At 41.7% G+C, this 21,791-nt stretch overlaps 1 protein-coding gene across 13 annotated transcripts in view; it reads right to left on the bottom strand.

Moving 5' to 3' along the window:
- Window positions 1-5,722: 5,722 nt before the first annotated feature.
- The window catches only part of Psd3 (pleckstrin and Sec7 domain containing 3), a 564,781-nt gene continuing 548,712 nt past the window's right edge, over window positions 5,723-21,791 (bottom strand). For all 13 annotated transcript variants that reach the window (XM_058580396.1, XM_058580395.1, XM_046447763.2 and 10 more), the window contains one exon: window positions 5,723-14,709. In XM_058580396.1, the coding sequence (XP_058436379.1) occupies window positions 14,494-14,709 (216 nt within the window). In that variant the 3' untranslated portion in view covers window positions 5,723-14,493. The remainder of the gene's footprint in view (window positions 14,710-21,791) is intronic.

Below are 21,791 nucleotides of genomic sequence, written 5' to 3' on the forward strand. Positions count from 1 at the left end.
ATTGTGTACCTGGAAATATTAAACCAGAAAATCAACTATGAGGCATAGTTCAGTAAAACAATCATTCTTCAATGATGAAGGGGAAAAAATATTTTACTCCTCAAGGTTAAAGTATAAGCTATTATAAAATAAGGAAAAAAGTTTGGCATTATACTATTTAATAGCAACACACAAAGCAAAATAAAAGTAAATCTATGAAAGAAAAGTGACCACAACACTCGGAGCAACCAAGAGATCTTTATTGCAGCAGTGCAACAAAGAGAAAAGAAAGAAGAAAAGAAGTGGGAGGGGAGCAGCTGGGGAAGGCTTTTATAGCCCTTCTGCTGTGCTGCCTAAATCTAACAGGGTCTCTGGGTTTGCAAGCTGCCTTGTTGGCACACAAGGGGGTTAAGTGTTTGGCCTTGAGCGGCGGGCTACGTGTTCAGCCTTGAGCAGGGGGGCGCGAAGCGCTCAGCCTTGAGGGGAGGGGGGGCTTAGGAGTTTGGGCTTGAAGCAAACAGGTGATAAAGAATCAGATAGAGGGTTTGAGTGGCCAGGTCATCCTGCAGCTAACTTTGTTTGGCCTGCCTGCAGACAGCTTACTCAGCCTGTCCTGCACCTAACAAGCTATATTTTTAAAAACTGAGGAAAATGTGAGCCAAGAACTGTATATGCAGTCAATCTATTCTTCAAATATCAAAGGTATAGGAAAGGTTTTAAATATGCAAGACTCTCTAAATACCATATTCAAGAGCCTTATCTAAATCCATTTGAGCATGATTTTCATCCAACCAAGAGGAAACCAGAAGAACTTTAACAAAAAAAAACAAACGTCTTGGTGGGCGCTAAATTTATTTTTATTTTAAGGACCCAGAGAAGCATGAAGACAAAAATGGAGAAACAAAATGAAATTAATATACTCTGACAAAAAAGAAGAAAGTTAAAAATCAGGAAGAAGTAGAGAAAAACAATGTAAAATAGGTTTAGTAATTGTCCAGCAGAAAACAAGGGAAAAAACAAAGTTGATAAAACAAATATTCTAAAGCAAGGAGAGTGCTAACTTAATTTTATATGTTACAAGTACCAGAATAAATACAAAACTTAAAAAAACCCTCAAATAATCAAAATAAATAAGCATTATCCAGAAGGTGAAAAGAACCCACAAATTGGAATGTTATTTTTTTTGCAAATTATATAGCTGGTAAGGGTTTGATATATAGAATTTATTAAGAATTCCTACAACTTTACAACAAATGGGAAATCAGAAGGGCAAAACATTTGAATGGAAATTTCTCCAAAAGAAGATACATAATGGCCAACATGAACTAATGCTTGACATTAGTCTTTAGGGAAACCTAAGTCAAGGCCTCAGTCAGATAATAGTTCACACCTATTAGAATAGCTATCATCACAAATACAGAAAATAACACCCATTGGCAACTGTATAGCAGATCAGAAGCCTGAGACCTTGCTGCATGCACATGGGGTCTGATCAGATGGTGTTAGTAATAGTAAGTCATATTTCTAAGTTTGATGGCTGGCTTTTGGAGAAAGGGGTTCTTATTTCTGTGGCTTACTTTGAAAAAGAATCCTATTTCTATGGCCATTCTTGAAGGCAGGAATCTCTGAGGCCCTTCCAGCATCCTTCCATTCAAAGTAATCAGCCAGAGTGCCATACTTAGGTGTATCATTTTCTGAGCCCCAACAGTCTCAAGTAAGCCTTATAACAACGCTGTGAACTAGGTGCCATTCTTCAGATTTTGAACGTGGAAACAGGTACAAAGACTAGGTAACCTATCGAGGGCACCCAGCCAGCTAAATTAGGGAGTTAAAGGCAGCTCCTCTGGACCCCAGAATCCTGTTCTTAACCACTGTGCTCTACTGACACAATCAGAAAATGGCAGGGGAGGCTGAGCAGTACGAAGCATGTACTACCTTCCACACTGCCCAGGGGAACCGGGGCAAAGACCCTAAGGTCATTCTGGCAAGGCAGCCTGTGCAGTAGGGAAGAGACTGCAGGACCCTGGTAGAAGGACATGACCTAGCATCATCTAATGTCTCTCATTTTGATTCCATCCAACATGTATTTATTGAGCAGCTACTTGGGATGCCACATACATAGCACTGTATCTTGCACTAAGATGAGCAAGACATGATTTCTGCCTTTGAGGCGCTAAGCAAAATTCAAATTATGATTTGAATTCCACTGCAGACCTGCCTAAAGATGATGATGAATGCCACTTGCAAGCTGCAGCAGTGTGGCCAGATCATGCCCTGTGTGCTTGGAAAATTTGCCTAGGAAGGGAGGATGGGTTGTCTTTAAGGTATGGGTAGCAATATGTATTGCCAGAGGGAGTCATTTAGTGGGGGGTCTGCAGCCTGAGGCAGGGGCCTGGGGTGGGCCATAGTGGTCCAAGAGGGAGACCTACCTGTAGAAGGCTGGGTCAGGGGTTTTCATTTTTTTTTTATATACTGGGGATTGACCCAGGGGTGCTTAACAATGGGGCTGTATCCCAGCCCTTTTTATTCTTTATTTTGAGACAGGGTCTTGCTAAGTTACTGAGGCTGGCTTTGAACTTGCCATCCTCCTGCCTTAGTCTCCTGAGCTGCTGGGATTACCGCATGCACCACTGTGCCCGGCTTGGGCTTCTTCACCTCTGCCTGCTGGCCACTCAGCAGCATCGTCCAGGTTACATTCCATTACACAGGGTGAGGTCCTGGTCTCCCTTTATCACCAGGATAGCTAAGAGGCACAAGTGACAACGGGCAGCCCCACAACTAGGTTCCACTCCTCAGTCATAGTTAAACCCTTCTGATTGAGACAAGACTGTTCTTGTTTCCTTCCCAAGTCATAATAATGACAGGAAACACCCAGTATTGCTCTTTGAGTAAATGATGGCCCCTGTAGCTAGGTGAGGAACTCTGAGGCACTGGATCTCTAACTTTATAGGCAATGGCACCCCTTGGAGGGCTCACCCCCAGCATCTGTGATCCCACAGGTCTGGGGGAGGCAGAGCAGTGCATTCCAACAAGCTCCCAGGAAATGCTGCTCAGTGCTGCAGGGCCTACCCTTTGGGAGTGAGCTGAAGCAGTATACTTCTCAAGCTCTGGTGCATACGACCACCTGGGGATCTGGTTAAAAGCAGAATCTAGCTGCCTTGCTGGATCTGGGCAGGGGCAGTCTACTTTTCCCACAAGTTCCCTGGAGATGTAGCAGGAGCATACCAAGTTGCCAAGCTCCAAGGAAGTGCTTTTCAACCCTGGCTGTCATAAGAGGAAGCTTTCAAGATCCCCAGCACCCAGTCTTATTCCAGAGTGATTCAATCAGAATTTCTTGGGTGGGACGGAGGCATTTTGATTCTTTAATCCACCTATTCCACTGTGGAGTGAAAGGGGTTATTGTTTACTGCCAGATCCTCCTGGGTGACATACATATATTCCTGGTCTCATGAATGAAGTCATTGCTTCTCAAGTCTGAGGCTGATAAGAAAGGTAGTGGTCACAGCTCTGAGTTTCATAGTTAAAGTACAAGTACTGAGGTGTTAAGATACTGCAGGATCGAGGTTGCAGGCTTTCTTGGGACTCTACAATGGGCACATAATGGGCTTCATCATGGTAGCTTGCAAAAAGATTATATAAAAAGAGGACCCATGTGAAGTATTTAGCAGAGTCCTAGGCACATACGTACTAAGAACTTCAAATAATGTCATCTGTCAGCCCTATGACAGTCCCACAACCCATCTGATGTTTTGTTTACTCCTTGGTATTCCCACTGGGGATGCCCAGCACTCACCTGGCCTCCCTCTTGGCAGACAGCTTGTTAGCCTTGAATATGGGAAACTTTCCTTCCACTATCGAGCCTTTAAATAGGTTCCACCTCATCAGTCATAGTTAAACCCTTCGATTGAGACAAGACCGTTCTTGTTTCCCTCCCAAGTCAGAGTCATGGACACCTTCAGAAGCAGTTTTCCCAGCTGTTGTGGCTCAATCACCCCTGGGGTTCAGATAGTTCCCACGTCCCTCTCATTTCAGTCTATGTATGTTGCCACTCTGGCTGCTGCTTCTGCACTCTGCTTTGGGAAATGCCAAGAAGTCTTGGGCAATGCATCCAGGTTTAGTCTCCTTGGTGTCAGGAGCAGCCCAACTCACCTTCCTTAGAAACCAAACACATTGACAAGGTCGGAAAGGCAGCTACATCACTCTGCTGCTGCCTTTCGCTGAGTTTGCTGTGAATCGGGGGGCTTTCTCGCCCACCTGCTGGTATTCTATATAACTCGAGGTCCTATCTCTACCTTGTATCATTGTATTTTTAAACAGAAATGTGAGATCCGACACCCAATTCCATTTCACATTGTTAATTTGCCCCGTTTTTCTGCCTCATGAGATTTGTTTCGAATCCTGATTCTGTCATTTAGTATAATCATTCTCTCACAGCCTTATGACATACCCATTTTTCATAAATTCGCCTTCTGTCAAGTTATTAATTAAAATGTTGAACAGATGGGGCCAAAGACAGGCTTTGCAGCAGGACACTCGAAATGCTATTCCAGGTTGGTAAGAATCCTTCAATTAGTTCTGTTCAAGTGCTTACATGCCCACCCACCATATTACCATCAGGATCTCCATTTTGCCCAGACACATTCATTAAAGACCACATCAAAACCCTTGTTAAGGTCCAGATACTGTGTCTCCTGCAATTTCCTAATGTACCAGTCTCACAAAATAGGAAATAAATGGAGTCTGAAATGGTTCTTCTTGGAAACAACTGCTGGCTTCCAATAAGTGCTGCTTTGATTTCTGTTCACTCTAAAAATACACCCAGCATTAGTATCAAGCTTACTGGTCTACAGCGCAGCAAACTCACATTTGGGAGGTCACTGCTAATCAGATCTGAGGCAGCAAGTGAACCTCCACAACTGGGCTGCCCACATGCCAATCCCAAGTGTGAGTTGACCTTCAAAACAGTTAACCTATGCCAGCTGAACTTCTTTATGATGGTCCCCCTTCCCCAAACATTCTAGAAACCTATTCCTTTCTTACAAAACAGCTTAACTTTTGCCAGTACCAGGCATAATTTTTGATCAAAAGTGATGCGGTTTCTAATCCCCTTGGAGTTTAAAGCTGTTACTTTGTAAGACCTCAGGGTACATTTTTAAGATCATTTGATTCTGTTTTCCTAGATTGCAATCCTAATTGGCCCCAAATAAATGTAATTTTCTTTGTTCTTGACCAGGGAGGTTTTATTCTCAATTGACCCAATTTTTCAATAACATTTGACAGTCTCACGGTGAATCCCTCAGTATTGTTGAATAGAATTAATCTAGAGATGAGACAGTGGGGTTGCTAGTTATTTCCTTATAATATCTTAATTAGCCTTGGGTTTTAGTTTCCTCTTATGAATGTTCATCCTTAAAAATGATCTCTAGTCCCTCTGGTTCTAATATTATTATTAGTTGTGTGACATAGAAAATATGACGAGGAACACAAAGGAGAGGCAACTGGGCAGAGAGGGATTCGATTCTGAGTTCTGCATCCTAAAATGGGATTTAGGTAGAAGTCAAAGGGGTGTTGAAGGCTTTGGCTCCCTCCCACTCCCAACAAACCTTTCATTTCTTTGAGATTTATACATCATAGCAGTTTGGTCTCAGCCAGGCTGCACTCTCATTTATGTTTTAAAGGATGTAACCAGTGACCTCGTTTCTAAAAGCCCAGACCCCCAAACACAAGACATCCTTCTCCAATATTCAGCAGTTTGGGAGGAATTTTTATTTTTCATTTTCCAAGTCAACAGATCTTATTTTTAACATTAGGTTTCATCAGAGAACACAAAGGTACATACTAGCCACAATAAAGCAGTTGATTTGGGGATTAGCATTTGCATTTCAGGACAATAATTGACTCCATGGTCCCTTTGCTTTGATGAAAAGTAAATGAGAATGCAAATGAGTCTTGAAATGGTTTCAAAAAGTTCATTTGATCCTCCCCCCTGCTCAATGCCCTCCCCTCCCCCAATTTATGACAAGAGGCCCTGGAGTCCAGCAGTGTCCATCAACACCTTTTTGCAAACATAAATCTTCACAGAAGTCCATGGAGGTGTTGGGTTACCACCACCTCATTTGACTACCATGGCCAATTGTTCACCTTGGGGATCACGGTTGTCTTTTCATGGAGAGGTGCAGGGTGTTCTGATTTTTATTTTTTTAAGGTTTAATTCTAGTTGCTTAAATAAGCAAATAAAAACATCCCCCAAATGATTGAAATCTGTTGGATTTATTTCTTTCTGAAGTTTATACATTTACATATACCATATACATATTTTAAATCCTTCACTATTTTGCATGATTTCTGTTACATAAAAACCATTTTAAATGCAATAACATTTTGTTGCTGCAAAACAACAAAATACCCCCAACTTATAAAAACAACAGGAACAGTTATATTCTTGAACATTTACACAATAGAGAAATGTACTATATATATCACAGCTTCTATACATGTCAGGTGACCCACTTGTCTACAAGCTTTACTTTAATAACAGTGAAATAGGGTAATATTTATATACAACTATTTTAATAAAAAATAAAGCAATTGTAAAATGTAAACTTAATTTTCAAAATATACTTTAAACACTTTAACAATATCCACATAAACTACTGTTCCGTTCAAAAGATGACCACCATAAATGCCACGGATTTCTAGATGGCACTTCTGGGATCTGGTGGGTAATATTGCGGAACAGGTTTCCAGTATATGATACGGTACCACTGGCTTACCCCAACCTGCTCATGCTGACAGTCTGGCCACTGAAAAGGAGTAGGCTGCTACTTTGTCACTAATTACTTTCACAATTTGCAGGGGACATATGGCACCATGACTGCAATGAAACTGAAGTGATTGGTGGAGAAAACTTTGAAGGTAAAGGAATGTTCCACATTGTTAACTCCTTTCAGCCACAGTGGAAATAATCCAGTTACTAGGTTGGGAAATTTAAAATCTTATTTTATGCTGAAGGATACAAACTACTACCCTTCGGTGTGTCCCACAGTAACCAAGGCTGACATTATGGGTTCTCTACTTGTGTTAATTTCTGTTCTAGAAATGGGTTCCTAAAACTTGAGGTAGAAGAGGATGCAGGGAGGCATGGAGGCCTTTACCCGACAGCTCTCACCTGGACAGAGCAGAATTACTGAGCAAGTTTAGTGTTGCTTGACCCTTTCCACAGAAATGAAAATCAATCTGGGTACAAAGGCAAAAGTATCACCTAACCCTGCTTAGAGCTCAAAGTGTCAGTTTGTTTCTTAAAAAGGCAAAATACCAGGACCTAACTTCAGGCAGAGAATTTTTCTCATTACCATTTTCACGTGCCACCCTCAGTGACTCAGTCACTCTCCGAGTTGGTATTTTGCCTCAGCAGGGTCAGCTCACAGGAATTCCTAAAGCATTTGAAACCCAGGATGTGCTTGTTGCTCAGTAGAAGCCCAAGTGGAGTGGAAGGCCAGGGGAGAAGCTCCAGAGAGGGCACACGTCACCCTCTGCAGTACCCTGGGATTCAGGGTTCAGAGCGGTGAGCCTCAGACCTGCAGTGTGGTCCTTCATTGAGCCTTGTGGCTGGGACTCTTCTAGGAGCATCCAAAGACTTTCGCAGATTGATGAGGAAATACTAAGTAAAACTCCAAAATTCTCTCCATTAACCAATGTTTTCAGGAATTGAAGTTAAGGTGCTTATTTTTATAATACTATGAGAGCTCAGCTCTCCACCCTGCAAAGGGAAATGTGTTTTTGCTAGGTTCCTTCCCATTTCCATCCTCAATGCAGGCTCTCACCAATACAGCGTGGAGACGAGGGCAGACACTCCTCATCTACTGCTCCTAGGCTACATGCTTGGTGGCTTCTCCATTTGTGCTTCTTGCTCAATGGAACGATCTGCAGAGCAAGCAGCTTGGCCATGCTGGAAAGTGGTGCATGCTGGCTTTTCACCCAGGCTACTGAGGAGAGCTGGAGAGCTGCTGCTGCTTGTGACCTACAGGAATGTTGGTGGCCCACCCACCAGGAAGGATGTAACACATGACCCTGTTCTCTGTTACAGATGCAGTGCATCTCAGAGTCAGACACTAGAGCTCCGATTCCTCCCTGGTGCTTGGAGAGCATTTGTGGTGCGGCTTCCTCCCTCTTTGTTCCTTACCTCTCTAAAGCACTCTGGCCCGGTGTGTCTTAAGGTCTTATGTTTTTATCACTTAAAACATTCACTGTGTGTGCTTGTGTCCAAGCAGGTGTACACAGATGAGGTCCCAGATGTATCCACTTTCCCCTTATATACCTAAGGGGACCATAAATGGGTTCTGAATCTCTTAGGAGCAGAAGACTGAACACATGCAATGGCTACCCCACAGAAGGCAGCCACTTCACCCCCTCCACTTCATTTGGTCTAATTATGCTTATTCCTAAAGCTTACAAATAGTATCCTAATAGCATTAAAATTCAATGTGCATATATACTCTCTATAGAGTGGATATTACCCATGTCAAATAGTTACTTGGATATGTAACCTCCATGGCTTTGCATTAAAATCCAAACATTTCAAATGACTAAGGCCCAAAATAAAACTTTTTATTTCTACTACTCCTTTTCTATATGATTTCTGAATCAAATGGCTGTTTTTTGTTTTTTTTTTTTTTGCAAATCACAAATAATTCTTACAAGGAAATTCTCTTGCAGAACTAAGACCCTGCCGATCAATTGGAGAGCCAGTCCACTGCACGTCAAGAACAAATTAGGAAATATATTTGCAAAAATAGTTTGAGACTGTAGAGTTAATAATAATAAAAAACTCAAGTGTACCTACCAACACACTACTGCAGCCTGGAGCTGGAGATTTATCTCCCTCCCCACAATTCCAATTCTCTGCATCAGATACAAAGACATGAGGCAGCGTGTTCAAACAAAAGACACTGCACTCAGCCACTCACTCAGACACACTCAGTCGCTGCTTTAAATACACCAAACATGCTGGTTAATAAAATTTTAGTCTCTAGTTATTTATTTACACTCTATAATATAAGCAATAAGGTCAAACAACTAAGGCCAGTGGCTCTTCTTTGGGGAGAGGCAGGAAAAAGAGACCTAAGTATAAAAATATTAAATAAAGTTTTAACCTGGTCCTAAAGTCCTTTCACCTGTGACACTAGCTGCTGATTTGTGCACCTACGAACCTGGAATACAGTACCCAATCTTGGGATGCCCTGATATACTTCAGTGTTTGTGATATTTCTTTAAAGAGGGTAAGGATGCGGCACCAGGAGAGTGGTATCATCTATTCTAAGATATACACAGGTACATAAATGGTATAGTGGGTACTTGCTTAATTTTGAAAACTATATTTTTTTTCTGGACTAATTACAACAATAAAGAAAGTGCGCTCGAAAAGCATCACATTTTGTAATAAGCCCAAAATTGTCAGTTCAACATTACGGTTAAGTGCTCTTACTGCTAAAGTCACGAAGACTGTACAGGCTGCCTTCCTCCCCTTTTCTTTCTATATTTCCCAAATTACAATAAGTGACCCCCTCAGTATTGCACACTGTACACGTCAATAGACTCATAAATTAGTTCAAAGTCATTTTTGCCCCAGTTATTCAAAGCTCAAAGATGGAATTTTCTATAGTCTCATTAAAATTTTAATCAAAATATTATTTAAATTTAAGTTTAATAAAACAATACCACTATATGTACTCTCAACAACTGTACCATATAATCAATCCTATGAGGTTTTTACTTGCTTTTCATATTACACTGGTTATTAAGGACAAAAATAATTTTGATGTACATTTACCACACATTGATATACAATCTATACAGATGCACGTACATACATACAACTATAAATATCCACAAATACAACGTTGGCAGGTGACAGAAAGCATTTTCTTTGACATCTGACATACTGTCTACACAAATATTTTCCACAAGCCTGTAGTACAACAGATACACGCATAAATTGCAAAGGATGAGCCAGAGAGACCTAAGGAAAACTACTTGTATGTACAATTAACTTGCAATGTTTCCTTGCTGTTGCATTCAAGTTGACAAACTGTCATGCAGATTCAAGTATTTACTGCCGTTCTCCATGAGGACATTTTCTCTACATGCAATGGGCCAATTACTGTCCTAAGCAGAAGGCTGCCCCTGCTCGGGTCTGGGATCCTATACATACAAATGGAGAATGCCTATGGACTTCAATCCTTCTTTTAAGGGTGAGAAATCGAAAAGGGATCCTGAGGGGACAAACAGTGACAAAGCACCTCTCTATCACTATCAATAATCTATCATGGGATAATTTTGTGGTGATCTCAAAAGTCCTCCAGGTGACCTGATGGCATAAGATGTCAGAAGAGTTGGAGAGAGATCTGCTGACCCGGGGGCAAACCAGCAGCCTGGCCTGGGGAAAAAGCTAGAAAGTTTTGGAGCTGGGTAGGCCCTGGGGCTCATGTGCCTCTGACTGATCTGTTTCTGAGTTAACTTAGATGCTCTGAAATGAAAACAGACACTACAGAAATCCAAAGCTGAGCACTATCATTCATAAATTAGGCTCATCTTTTGACAAGTGCTAGGAGGCCACTTTGGTTCACTGTTTTTCAGGGCTAGTTTTACACTTGGAAAAAGAATTCTGTCATTTGAAAACTAAAAGGATTGTTCTCTGCTAAAGGTAAGGAAGGAGACTAGCTGGAGACCTGCTAAAAACTCGAGTCCACCACAGCCAAACTGTGGTGATTTAGGCCTAACAAAGCAAAGGAACTTACTGCACTGAGGCCAGAATAAGCTTAACTGATAACTAAAGAAAAATGCCAAAGAATTCAAACTCCAAGGGCAAGTAACTAAACTAAACCCAAGGCAGCCTTGACAGGAAGGCAGGAGAGAACTTGATGTCTATAAGGTCAATTTCCTTCCAGTTGCCAAGGTTTAGGTAAAAAGAGAAGAGGTGCCACGGGCAGGCCAGGCCAGGCCAGGCTCTGTCTTATCTCAGGATAAAGGCAGGAGCAGGCACAGAGCAGTCCCAGACTCTGTGTAATTTGGTGCTTAGGCATCCCCAGGGCCTCTTTCCTTGATGGTCATGTAAATTCTCCCCCAATTTCACAAAGTTCTGTGGTTTGGCCACAGGGTAGAATACAAATCTGAAAACCAACCAGATTTTCCTCTTCCAGAATTAGTTCTCTAATGGCTCCTCTATCTAGGAAATGGTCCTCACCTTCTGGATTAGGGTAACCACAAAAGCACAGAGGTTCTGACAAGTAGCATAAGACTGCCGCATGAGAAAATGTCTTCTCTTTACCTAAGAGCAGTCAAAAAAGGTTCAAATAATCCAGGAATTATTTTTATCAGGACTTCCCCCCCAACACATGTTGGTTTTACTAAGATTAATTAAAATGCACAAAAGTATTGTCTAATTAGACATTATTAGAATAAGGTCAATGATGTTTGTAAAAAGAACACTACAGAAATGCCTATGGTCTGGCAATAAAATAAGGACTCTGCGTGCCAGTAACTAATTTTGATTGATAACAACTCTCTGACACCTCCCTATAAGAGCCAGCATGTTAGGTGGGGGCAAACCCCCAACCCCACAGATTTTATACATGGGCCACTTTCATGGTCAGCTTTGCACCAAGACTATCACAATGGTATTCTGATACCTTATCAAAATTTTCTACAGTAGGAATTAATATAAAATGTATTTATGTGATGAGGAATAATGATTTCCCACATGGAGAGAAACCCCAAGGGTCCTGGGCACTGAGGTAGGGGTGAGCAGGAGGTATGGGGAGGGTGGGGGTGGGGGCTGGGGAAGTACCTTTAAAAGAAGAGGAGGAGAAGAGCTCCCCTGTACCGTGAATTGGGCAACAGGCTGGGAGTCACTGTGAACGGAAACATCTTCCATTTCTTCAAACCACAGGAAAGAAATTATCACAAAAGAAACTGTGGTTGGCTACAGACTGACTCTCGGAATCCCGTCAAGTCAGGGGCCATTTCCAGCCATGGGACAAACTCTCAGTCTTGCTACAGAGACTGAAAACACAGCTCCTTCCAGAGGCCTCAGGGAAGAGGAGGCACGCTAGGCTCATCCCCTGAAGACAGTCAGCAGCACCACACGGGATCCTGGCTCACAAAAGAGCCTCCACATTGTTATTAAAGATAAATATGCAAATGTGGCATTCTGCAGCCTCAAAAGTGCCCTTGTCATGGGGTTACCTACTAGCGTATCCGGAGTCCCCGGAGCTAACCTCAGTGAGTCTCCTAACAGAAGATGCTGTGGTGGTGCTAATGCTAACCAAGTATAACCAATACTGCAGCAAGGTACCATTCAATGTACATTATAAACTCTAAGTGAAACACACAAACATCCTATATACATAGACACACACGGTGGGCAGACACATTCAAGCCAGTCAGGGACTCTAATTTCTCTTCAGTTACTGAAGTTCATAGACGACAGGATCTAGGTACCTCTCTCTCCTCATCTAGTACAAATATTGAGGCAGAAAACAAACACTGATATTTCAGATTCTAGCAGGAAAGACAACTTGCTTGTGGAAATCTTGGATTCAGAAGCTATGAAAATGATTCTGGTATATGGATCACACTGGTAACTACCGTGTTTGCTTCACGGTTCTGAAACATAAATGTAGCCACGGCTTTTTACCTAAACCAGGTTAGAGTCAGTTTTTCAAAGGTGTGGCAAAATACCACAAAGCAAGCAACTGCCACCTCAGAGAGGGTTGCTCTTCTCTGGACACCAGCAAATATGCACATGTACACAGGTGAAGGAAGTAAACATTAATAAATAATCCTGTGACTAAATGTGAGTACATTGTAACAATATATCACTAGAAACTACCGTGATGTCTTAGTAGGTTTTCTCTAGTCCACTGGAACTGTGCTATTCATGCAGAGCAGCAGATGCTTTGGTCCCAGTACCTACAATAATAAACTAAGGAAAAGTAGAGAAAATTCCTATGGGAGGGAAAAGAACATGGAAAGTGATACTGTCGGTTTTGAAGCTGGATGGTTTGGGAAGATGACAGCTTCAGGGAACAGTTTCAAGGTGTGGAAATCTAAAAGTTCTTTATGTCACTGGGGACTCAACATTCACTCCCTTCTGTTCCTTTACAAGAGAATATTCTGTTTATCTCCCAGAATTTCAAAGGGACTGTCACTGGAACGAGCTCATGACTGTAAGGTGAACAGAACTATTTTGAGTATACAGAAAGAAATGATTTAAAATAGGTTAAAAAAAATTTTAGGAGCAAGTTTAACAGTAACAGAATAAAATGGCTGTCCAGAGACTGGCATAAGAACAAACTAAGAAACTCTGCATATGCAATCAGAAGATTCCCCCATTTTCTAACCACAATTCATCCACACTTCACTTTCGGATTTAGCTTAGGGAATCTATATCCACTGTTGAACAGCTGCAGCTGCTTTTTGCTCCATTATTTTGTCTTGACTAAGGAAAGAGCAAAAGGGGTTCCATTTTCAACATTATTCTGTTATGAAGGAAAACCCCAACATTCTTACAACCAGGAGATGACATCATGCCTATATATATATGTAGAGCAAAAAAGAATATATTCCTGGATGGAAAGGTATCAACGATAGAGATGATTCTGGATTCCTAGTCTAGACCCTATGGGAGTGAGGTAACAATTTCCTGCAGACCAAACACATGTCTATTGCTGCAGCTCCCAAGAGCCAACAATTGCCACTATCATTTAGAAAACAAAATTTGCTTAGTATCAATGTGTCCTCAGCCTTCAGTGGCAAGACGGCTCTCTTCCTTTTTGCCTTGCTTGACTGGAAGGGAATCCACACTTCAAGCAAGCTAATGTGTGTCCCTAGGTTCTCCAGTCCTGTGACCTTTCATGCCCTCTTCCCCTGCTTCTGGCAGGGTCAGAACTCAGCAAGAAGTGCTGGGGTGCACGCAGAGCTGCATCCCACAGAAACATCTCGATCCCCAGCATCGTAATTCTCACTTGAGCATCTGTGAGGACTCAACTTCACCTCCGTGACTGGGCAAGATTTCACATATAAAGGCTTATATTAACTCTGGCTAGAATTTACTAAACTACAAAGTTTGTCCAGTTAAGTGTTACACAATGGATTAAATTTTTAACCTTTAAAAAAAATATAACAGTGGATTTGAGAATACATAAAACAACTGAGCAGAGTGCAAACGAGAAAAACCAAAGGAGAAGGGATGCGTAATTCATTCTGGAATCACGATCTTCTCCCCCTCACAAAAAAAGGTGCATTAGTTATCAAATTGCAAAAATCATTAAAGCAAAGAAATCAAGAGCGAAGACAACCTGTACAGAAACTAACAAAAATATACAATATAAAAAGTTACTAATGCACCATTTAGTCACATACTTTTTTTTTTTAATATATTCACGGATTACCAGAAATATCTTGAAAAACCCTATTTTGCTCCATGACCAGCACTTCCTGGCAGCAGAGTGGATCCTAAGTAACTTTTTGCTTAATGCTTGGTGTTTCAGGTCGGTGGTCCTTCCTCTCTGACACATTACGCTTGACCTTGGCGGTGATTGGGGATGACTCCGGGTTCAATGAAGGACTCGAGTGAGACTTCTTCAGTCCCGCAGCCTCGTTTTCATCGTGACTCAGGAGCTCCTTGCCGCCTTCTTTCAGAATGCCGACGTAAATTTCATAACGGGTTTTCTAAAGGGAAAGTTGGAGAAGAAGGGTAGTCAGTACACGCTCACCAATGCACGTGCGGCACACCTCGCGTGTGGACCACCCAGAGAACTGAACAACTGCCCTGAACGACTGCCGGGAGCTCGACTTCATTTCTGACATGACACAATTCATGCAGCAACAGCCACGGGACTGATTCATTGATTCAGATAGAAATTTTTTATGTCAGAATTTTAGCTATCATTTGTTCTGCATATTCTGATAGAATGCCAGCCTGGGTTACTGGCTACTTGATGGAGGAATTGTGCATGCTGAGCACTCAGGCACCAGAGGATCTCAGCCCTGGGGGGCTGTAACCTCTGGTTTTGAGTCACTGGAGCCTCCTCCACATGACCTAGGCCTTGTATGAACCTGGCTGGGATATAGCTGTTACTCTTTCCTACTCCAACTTGGCCAAGACTCACATAGAGGGAAGGATCCTTCTATGATGAATCTACTCCAGGCTCCTCAGAGGACCACAACTCTTTCCAGAAGCTGCTCTGGATTTCCCTCCATTCCTTTTCTTTTTTTGCTGGAATTATCCGCACCTCATTCTCAGGGTATTGTGAAGAGCAGCTACCAGTATAAACATGAAGTCTACACGACTTCAAATTATTTTCAGATGCTTTTCTCATCCAACAAATTCTCCTTCATCAACTATTTATTGAATACTAGCGTGGTTCAAACAATCCCTTGCTCCCTTATTTCCTTGGGTCTCATTACCTTTTTCTAATCATTGAGAACACTGCAGAGACTTCTTTCCTCTCCTCTAGCCCTGCCACTGTTTTTGACGCTGTTTCTATGGAAGTCACTTATTTAGTTCTTGTGTGTGTGCGTGCCCCCCCCCAACATATATATTGTGATTTATAGAAATGCCTCAGATTCTTGATTTGATATATTTTAGTCAAAATAAGTCTTTCACCATGCTGCCTCCACACATGAAGAATTTACAAAGACTTAAAGTATTTTATTTCTAAACAAAAGAACATGTCAGTTACAAATCATCCAAACAAAGACAGGCAAATTCTGTTAAGACTATACATCTTTCAGGGACATTTCCAGTTAGATTACAGTCTTGCATATGTCACTTTTAATAACTGCACAAAGTGCTACCTCTCCAAGTTTCTTATATTTGCTCTGGGCTTGGTGGGTCTCCAAGCAGGGTGCTGAGCTTTGGCTGATGATTTGGTGACTTTTACATTTTGGCTCCCATGCTGACTTCCAGTTACTCATGCATATCACATATAATTGGTAGCATTATTATCCCCTTTTACAGGGAAGAAAACAAAGGCAGATAAGCTTGAAGCCATACTAAGCAAGAAATGCAAGTTTGATTTGAACCCAGGCAATCTGAATTCAGAACAGAATGTAGCTTGCCAGGATGGTAAGCTACATTCCCTCTCTGGATATGAAGATACAGACACAGGAATGAATGTATGTTTCATAGTGACCTCTGTCTGGCACACTTCAGTGGCCAATCAAAAGCCCTTCTCAACCCCCTCTTCTCCTGTGTCTCTCCCATCACAAAGGCTGATACAATCCACCACAGCTTCCTTCCCAGCCCTGCTTGCACCTAGGATGGGCCAGGTGACATCTAGCCAAGGAGATAGAAGACGTCTGCTAGGGATTTCTAGGAGAGGAATTCTGCTTTCTGTACCAGGGACAGGCTTTAGAGGAGAGGACCCTGGTACTAGCCCTTCCTCTCATTCTTGCCAGCTGACACCCTGTGATGTGGGACAGTAGGTATAAAGACAAAAGCACTGTATGCTAGGCTTGAGGAAGTGACGAAAAGACAGAAATGCCTATGTTCTTGATGACACAAAGAGCTTGATCCAACCCCATGACCCCCTACTTCCTCTGGATTCTTAATTAAAATATTAAAATTCATCATTTAGCCAATGTTAAGTATTTTTATTTGTAGCTGAAGCCTTTAATAACTGATATATGATCCAATTTTGACATAGAAGTTAACAAAATAAAGAATAACATTATAAACATTATCTCAGAAAGCCACATGAGAACTCGAAAAGGGCATTTACTAATAAAGAAGGTTATCAGTATCACTCATCAGTCTATGCATAGTGAAATCAGGAGATTGAACTAGATGATATCCAAAGGACATAAAGGTTCTGAAATCCTATTCATTCTCAGAATTCATTACTTAATCTTTCTCCAAAATGCCTGAGTGGCAAGATTAAATAGTATAAAAAGGCACTATTCCCAATAAGAACAAGATTTAGTAAAATGATCTAGAGGTAGTTTAAAAATAGATTAAGGAAGCCAGGATCAGGGCTACTATTTCATGGAGCTGAAGCATTTAAATGATAAAGAGTATGAAGGGCAGTTGATTAAGATGGTGTGAATGGGGACAAAAGAAGAGAAGGTGATAGGGCCAGTTTTCTATTCATTTTGGAAGAGACCGATACTAGAGAAAATTTACTTGGAAAATACATGAAGGAAAGGCATCTGATCCACATTTTCCACAATTCCACCTGTGAAGCTATTGTGTCAAATAGATCCCATCAGTTTGTCAATCAAGGAATAAAAGGTATAGCCCGGGGGCATGGCAGCATATGAGCCATCAGATCAGAAGACAAGACAGAGCAGAGGAAAGGGTGAGGGGGCTAGAAAACAAGGACTGCTCTCCTGTCATTAAGAGAAATGAAGAAAAAGAAGCCTATGTGAGTTTATGAATTTCCAAATGGCTGTGCTCCATTTCTGATTAAAACGGCTTCCGGGTCAGCAGCTACAAACCCAGTAACACGGTTCTGCTTTTTACCTCTCCGAGTTTTCACTTATACCAACCAAATGTGCTTCTTCAAACCTTTTAGGAAAACACTACTTTAGCCTCATACAATTCAGCAGCCATTAGCCTCAGTCATGTCTTGTATTTCCCTTCTATGCCTGACTTATTTGACTTATTTCACTTAATATAATGCCCTCCAGTTTTATCCACGTTGCTGCAAATGATAGAAATTCATCCTTTTTTATGGTTGCATAAGATTCCATTATAGACTCATGGAATATGTGACCCCTTCTGTAGAGGCTTTGGAACACCTCTGAGTAAATTCAAACAACTCTGCGTGAGGCCAAGAGAAGCACCAGGAATGAATGAAACTTTAAAGCCCTTTCTCTGTTGATTCCCACTGTAAGTTCCCACTGTCTTTCTGGAGTGTAGGGGGTTAGCACTTCTCATAACGACAATCCCATTTTTGGGAAGTCAGTCTTCTTCCTTCCTTTCAGAGAAGCCATGATTCTCATCCTTTTTTTCCTAAGACCAATAGTAAAATTTAAGTTTCAAGTTACAGCTGCTGTGTAAGGAAAAATAAAATGGGAGGTATATTTGTAAATCATTTAAAAATTATTTTTACGGACACAGCAATTGTACATATCCAGGAGGTACCGTGTGCAACGTGCACAAGGCATGTAACGATCAGATCAGAATAATGGGGATAACTCACAGCAGACTTCATCACGTCTTAGTGCTGGGAACATCCAAAATTCTTACTCTTCAACCGTTCTATCGGTCTCATTGTCACAGTTACACTATCTACTGTGCTAGAGAACGTGAGGAGTTACTCCTCTAGTCCAGCTCCACTCCTGTATTGTTAACTTTCCCCTATCTCCATCGCCCACCTTCCCAGGCCTGGTAACCACTATTCTATTCTCTACTTTCTTGAGATCAATTTTTCAGTGTTCACACATAAGTGAGAACAGGCAGTATTTTCCCTTCTATGCCTGACTTATTTGACTTATTTCACTTAATATAATGCCCTTCAGTTTTATCCATGTTGCTGCAAATGATAGAAATTCATCCTTTTTTATGGTTGCATAAGATTCCACTGTACCCACACATACATACACATTGTATTTTATTTATCAATTTATAGACACCTATGTTGATTCCCTATCTGGATGAATGTGACTGGTGTTATGATAAATATACAAGTGATTTCCTTTGGATATACACCCAGTAGTGTATGGGTGTATACATGGTAGCTCTATTTCTATGTTTTCTGAGGAACTTTGCCACTTTGCCCCAACAACTGTTGGAATTTACATTCCCACTAACAGTATATGAGAACTCCCTTTTCTCTGCATCCTGGCCAGCATTGTTATCTTTTGTCTTCTTATCTAACTGGAGTCAGGTATCTCATTAATGCTTTGATTTGTATTTCCTTGATGATCAGTGATTTGATCGTCTTTTCATATACTTGTTGGTCATCTGTAAGGTCTGTTCAGGTCATTTTCCCATTTTCCCCGTTCTCCTTCCCACCACCCCCCCCACCCCCATCTCCAATCCTCCCCTATTGCCCATTTTCTAGTTGGATTTTTTTTTTTGCTGTCTAGTTGAGTTTCTTACATATTCTGGATGTTAATCCCTTGTCAGATGAATGGTTTGCAAATATCTTCTCTCATTCTGAAGGCTGTTTATTCACTCTGTAGATTGTTTCCTGGGCTGTGCAGAAGCTCGTCAGTGTGATATAATCCCATTTGCCAATTTTTGCTTTTGTTGCCTGTATTAATGGGGTCATGTCCAAAAAAATCTTTGCCCAAAACAACGTTTTAAAGCCTGCCTCTTTCTCTCCCCCTTTTCTCTCTCTGTGTGTGTGTGTGTGAGAGAGAGAGACAGAGTGTGTGTGTGTGTGTGTGTGTGTGTGTTTTAAAGTACTTTTTAAAGGTCCGATGTATCGATGTATCAGAGCCCAAAAAACTTGATGATCGATGTTCAAATGGTCAACTTTGACCAAAGAAGCTTATGGATGTTAAGGCAGATGCTGTTGCTTCCCTAACAGCCTCTTCCCCATGCTAAAGAAATTATGACTTACTTTCTTTTTAAAATGTAGGTTTTCACTGTGGCCTGCGGCGTGGGAGGAAACATGGTTTAAACCAGATGTGGTGGTGACCCTTGCCAGCTCTGCCAGGCTCCCCTGCAGCCATGGGGCCCAGCTGTGACCACTGACAAGGGTGCTTCTGTGAAAGTAGCTACTGCTATCATGGTAAAGGGAGTAGACAAAACGCCTGGAGCTTTGTTAGCTGTTTTGAGACCAAGAAATGATAAGCACCAAAACTGAAAAGCCAATGTGCCTGAGAAAGATTAGAAATTTAGAAAGACTGTACATCCTCCCTCAATGGCAATGATAAGGAGCCAATTACCAACACCTGGTTTTTCTTAAGTGAGAAGAATCTTTACACTGTTTAACTACTTGGTCAAATTTTCCATTGTTTGCATCCCCAAACATTCTTTCTTAAAATCTGGATTGATTTAAAAAATATTTTTATTTATTTTAGGTGGTGCAGCTGAGGATTGAACCCAGTGCTTCACATGTGCTAGGCAAGCACTCTGCCACCGAGCTACAGCCCCAGACCCTAAGGCATTCGTAACTAATATAAAGGTCAACACCTCGCTTGGTCTCAATAGTAAGTCCCAAGTGAGTTGCACATGCAACTCCTGTCTTGATTTTATTTAGGAAAAAATCAGCTGGTTAACCAGCTTTAGTGTGGTGCAGCTCTGTTAGGATTTTCTCTGAATGTTCAACAAGTTATTTATGGACATTACTTCATTATGAGCCACACTGTGGTTACTTAATGAATATTAAATCAATGAGGACTTTATTATCCCCATTGATAATTTTGTATCATTTGCTTCCATGGCTGGAGTACAAGTCTCTCAGTCCTTCCCTAGGATGTTTCTAAGAGATTCTTTGAGCTAAACAAACATCAGAGCTCCATAGCAGTTTAAGGTTAATGATTGGAATTCGAGACTATAGGAAGCAAACTAGAGATCATTTTTAAATCATGAAGAAGGAAATGTGGTTATTTTAGAAACTTCTGTGCTTTCTCTAACATGCATTATTGTTTGAGTGAGTCCTACTCTGTCCTGTCATTCCTCATCACCTGCACCACTCCTGCCTGCACCGAGCACCGTCATGCTATGCCTGGATTATTGCAACAGCTGCCTGACTCCTCTGCTCCCTTTTGGCCCTCCTTGCAGAGTCTTCTCAAGAGACAGGGATCTCTTAAAATGTAAGACAGTGTGTGCCATCTCTGTTCAAGGTACTCTAATAGCTTCTCATCTTGAAAATCTTCTCAACCTCAAATCCTTAAAATGGTGCATAAAATCTCATTTCTGCCAAGTGCCCCCCCCCCCCCCCCAGTGCCCCACGTTTCTGGCCTGATCTCTTAGTGCTCTCTCTGGACTCGCTCTTTGCCAGTGGTTCTGCCTCCTGGCTGTCCTTGAGTGTGGGGACACACTCCTCCTGCGGGACTCTGGTACTTGCTTTCTCTCTGCCCAAAGTTCAAAGCCAGCCTCCATAAAGTCCACAGGTCTCAGCCCTCCTGTCCTTCACCCCCTCATTCGAAGGTCACCTCTACACCAAGGCCTTCCAAATCTAAAATCCCAGCACCTACGCTTAGCCTTTTGCCATTTTAGTTTCTCCTTAGCACTTCTTCCCATTTAACAGTCTTATATTTTACTTTAAAAACCAACCAACCAACCAACCAACCAACTTTGTTTATTGCCCCTTTGCCCCCACACACTAGATGCAGTCACATGAAGGTAAGGCCTTTGCTTCTGTTTGCTAAAAGCACACACCGAATAAACACTTGCTGGACATGATTGGAAAGAAGGAACAGATAGGACAAAATAAAATTTCCCTTATCTAGTAGACAATGTATTTTGAATATGTTCTACATGTCCAGAATAAGACAAATTTTAGAAATAAAAGCATGACATGGATGTAGATGCTGATGGTAGCTAGCTGATGAGTTTTTGATTCAAGAACTTCTTGGGATGCACCATTATTTTTTAGTGCTCCTCTAGTTCCACGTTTTCCACAAAGACACAAAGGCCTGACCGTTTCAGCTGTGAGGCTCAAGGGCCAGCACACAGAGATGGCTTGCCCCCTTCCCCTTATCCATTTGACTCTGGTTGTCAAGACGCCGAGCAAGACCAAAGCTGCACAGTGTGCACCAGACTGCCAGAGAGAAGCATGTGTCTACCACACTTCTGAGGTTCATAAGTTGGACCTGTTTTCTGAGCAACTCTATGGAGCAGTAAGTGAAGA

The sequence above is a fragment of the Marmota monax genome, unplaced genomic scaffold (genome assembly GCF_021218885.2).
Source record: "Marmota monax isolate L192 unplaced genomic scaffold, Marmota_monax_Labrador192_F-V1.1 WCK01_AAM20220418_F8-fsc00040, whole genome shotgun sequence".
Classification (NCBI taxonomy): domain Eukaryota; kingdom Metazoa; phylum Chordata; class Mammalia; order Rodentia; family Sciuridae; genus Marmota; species Marmota monax.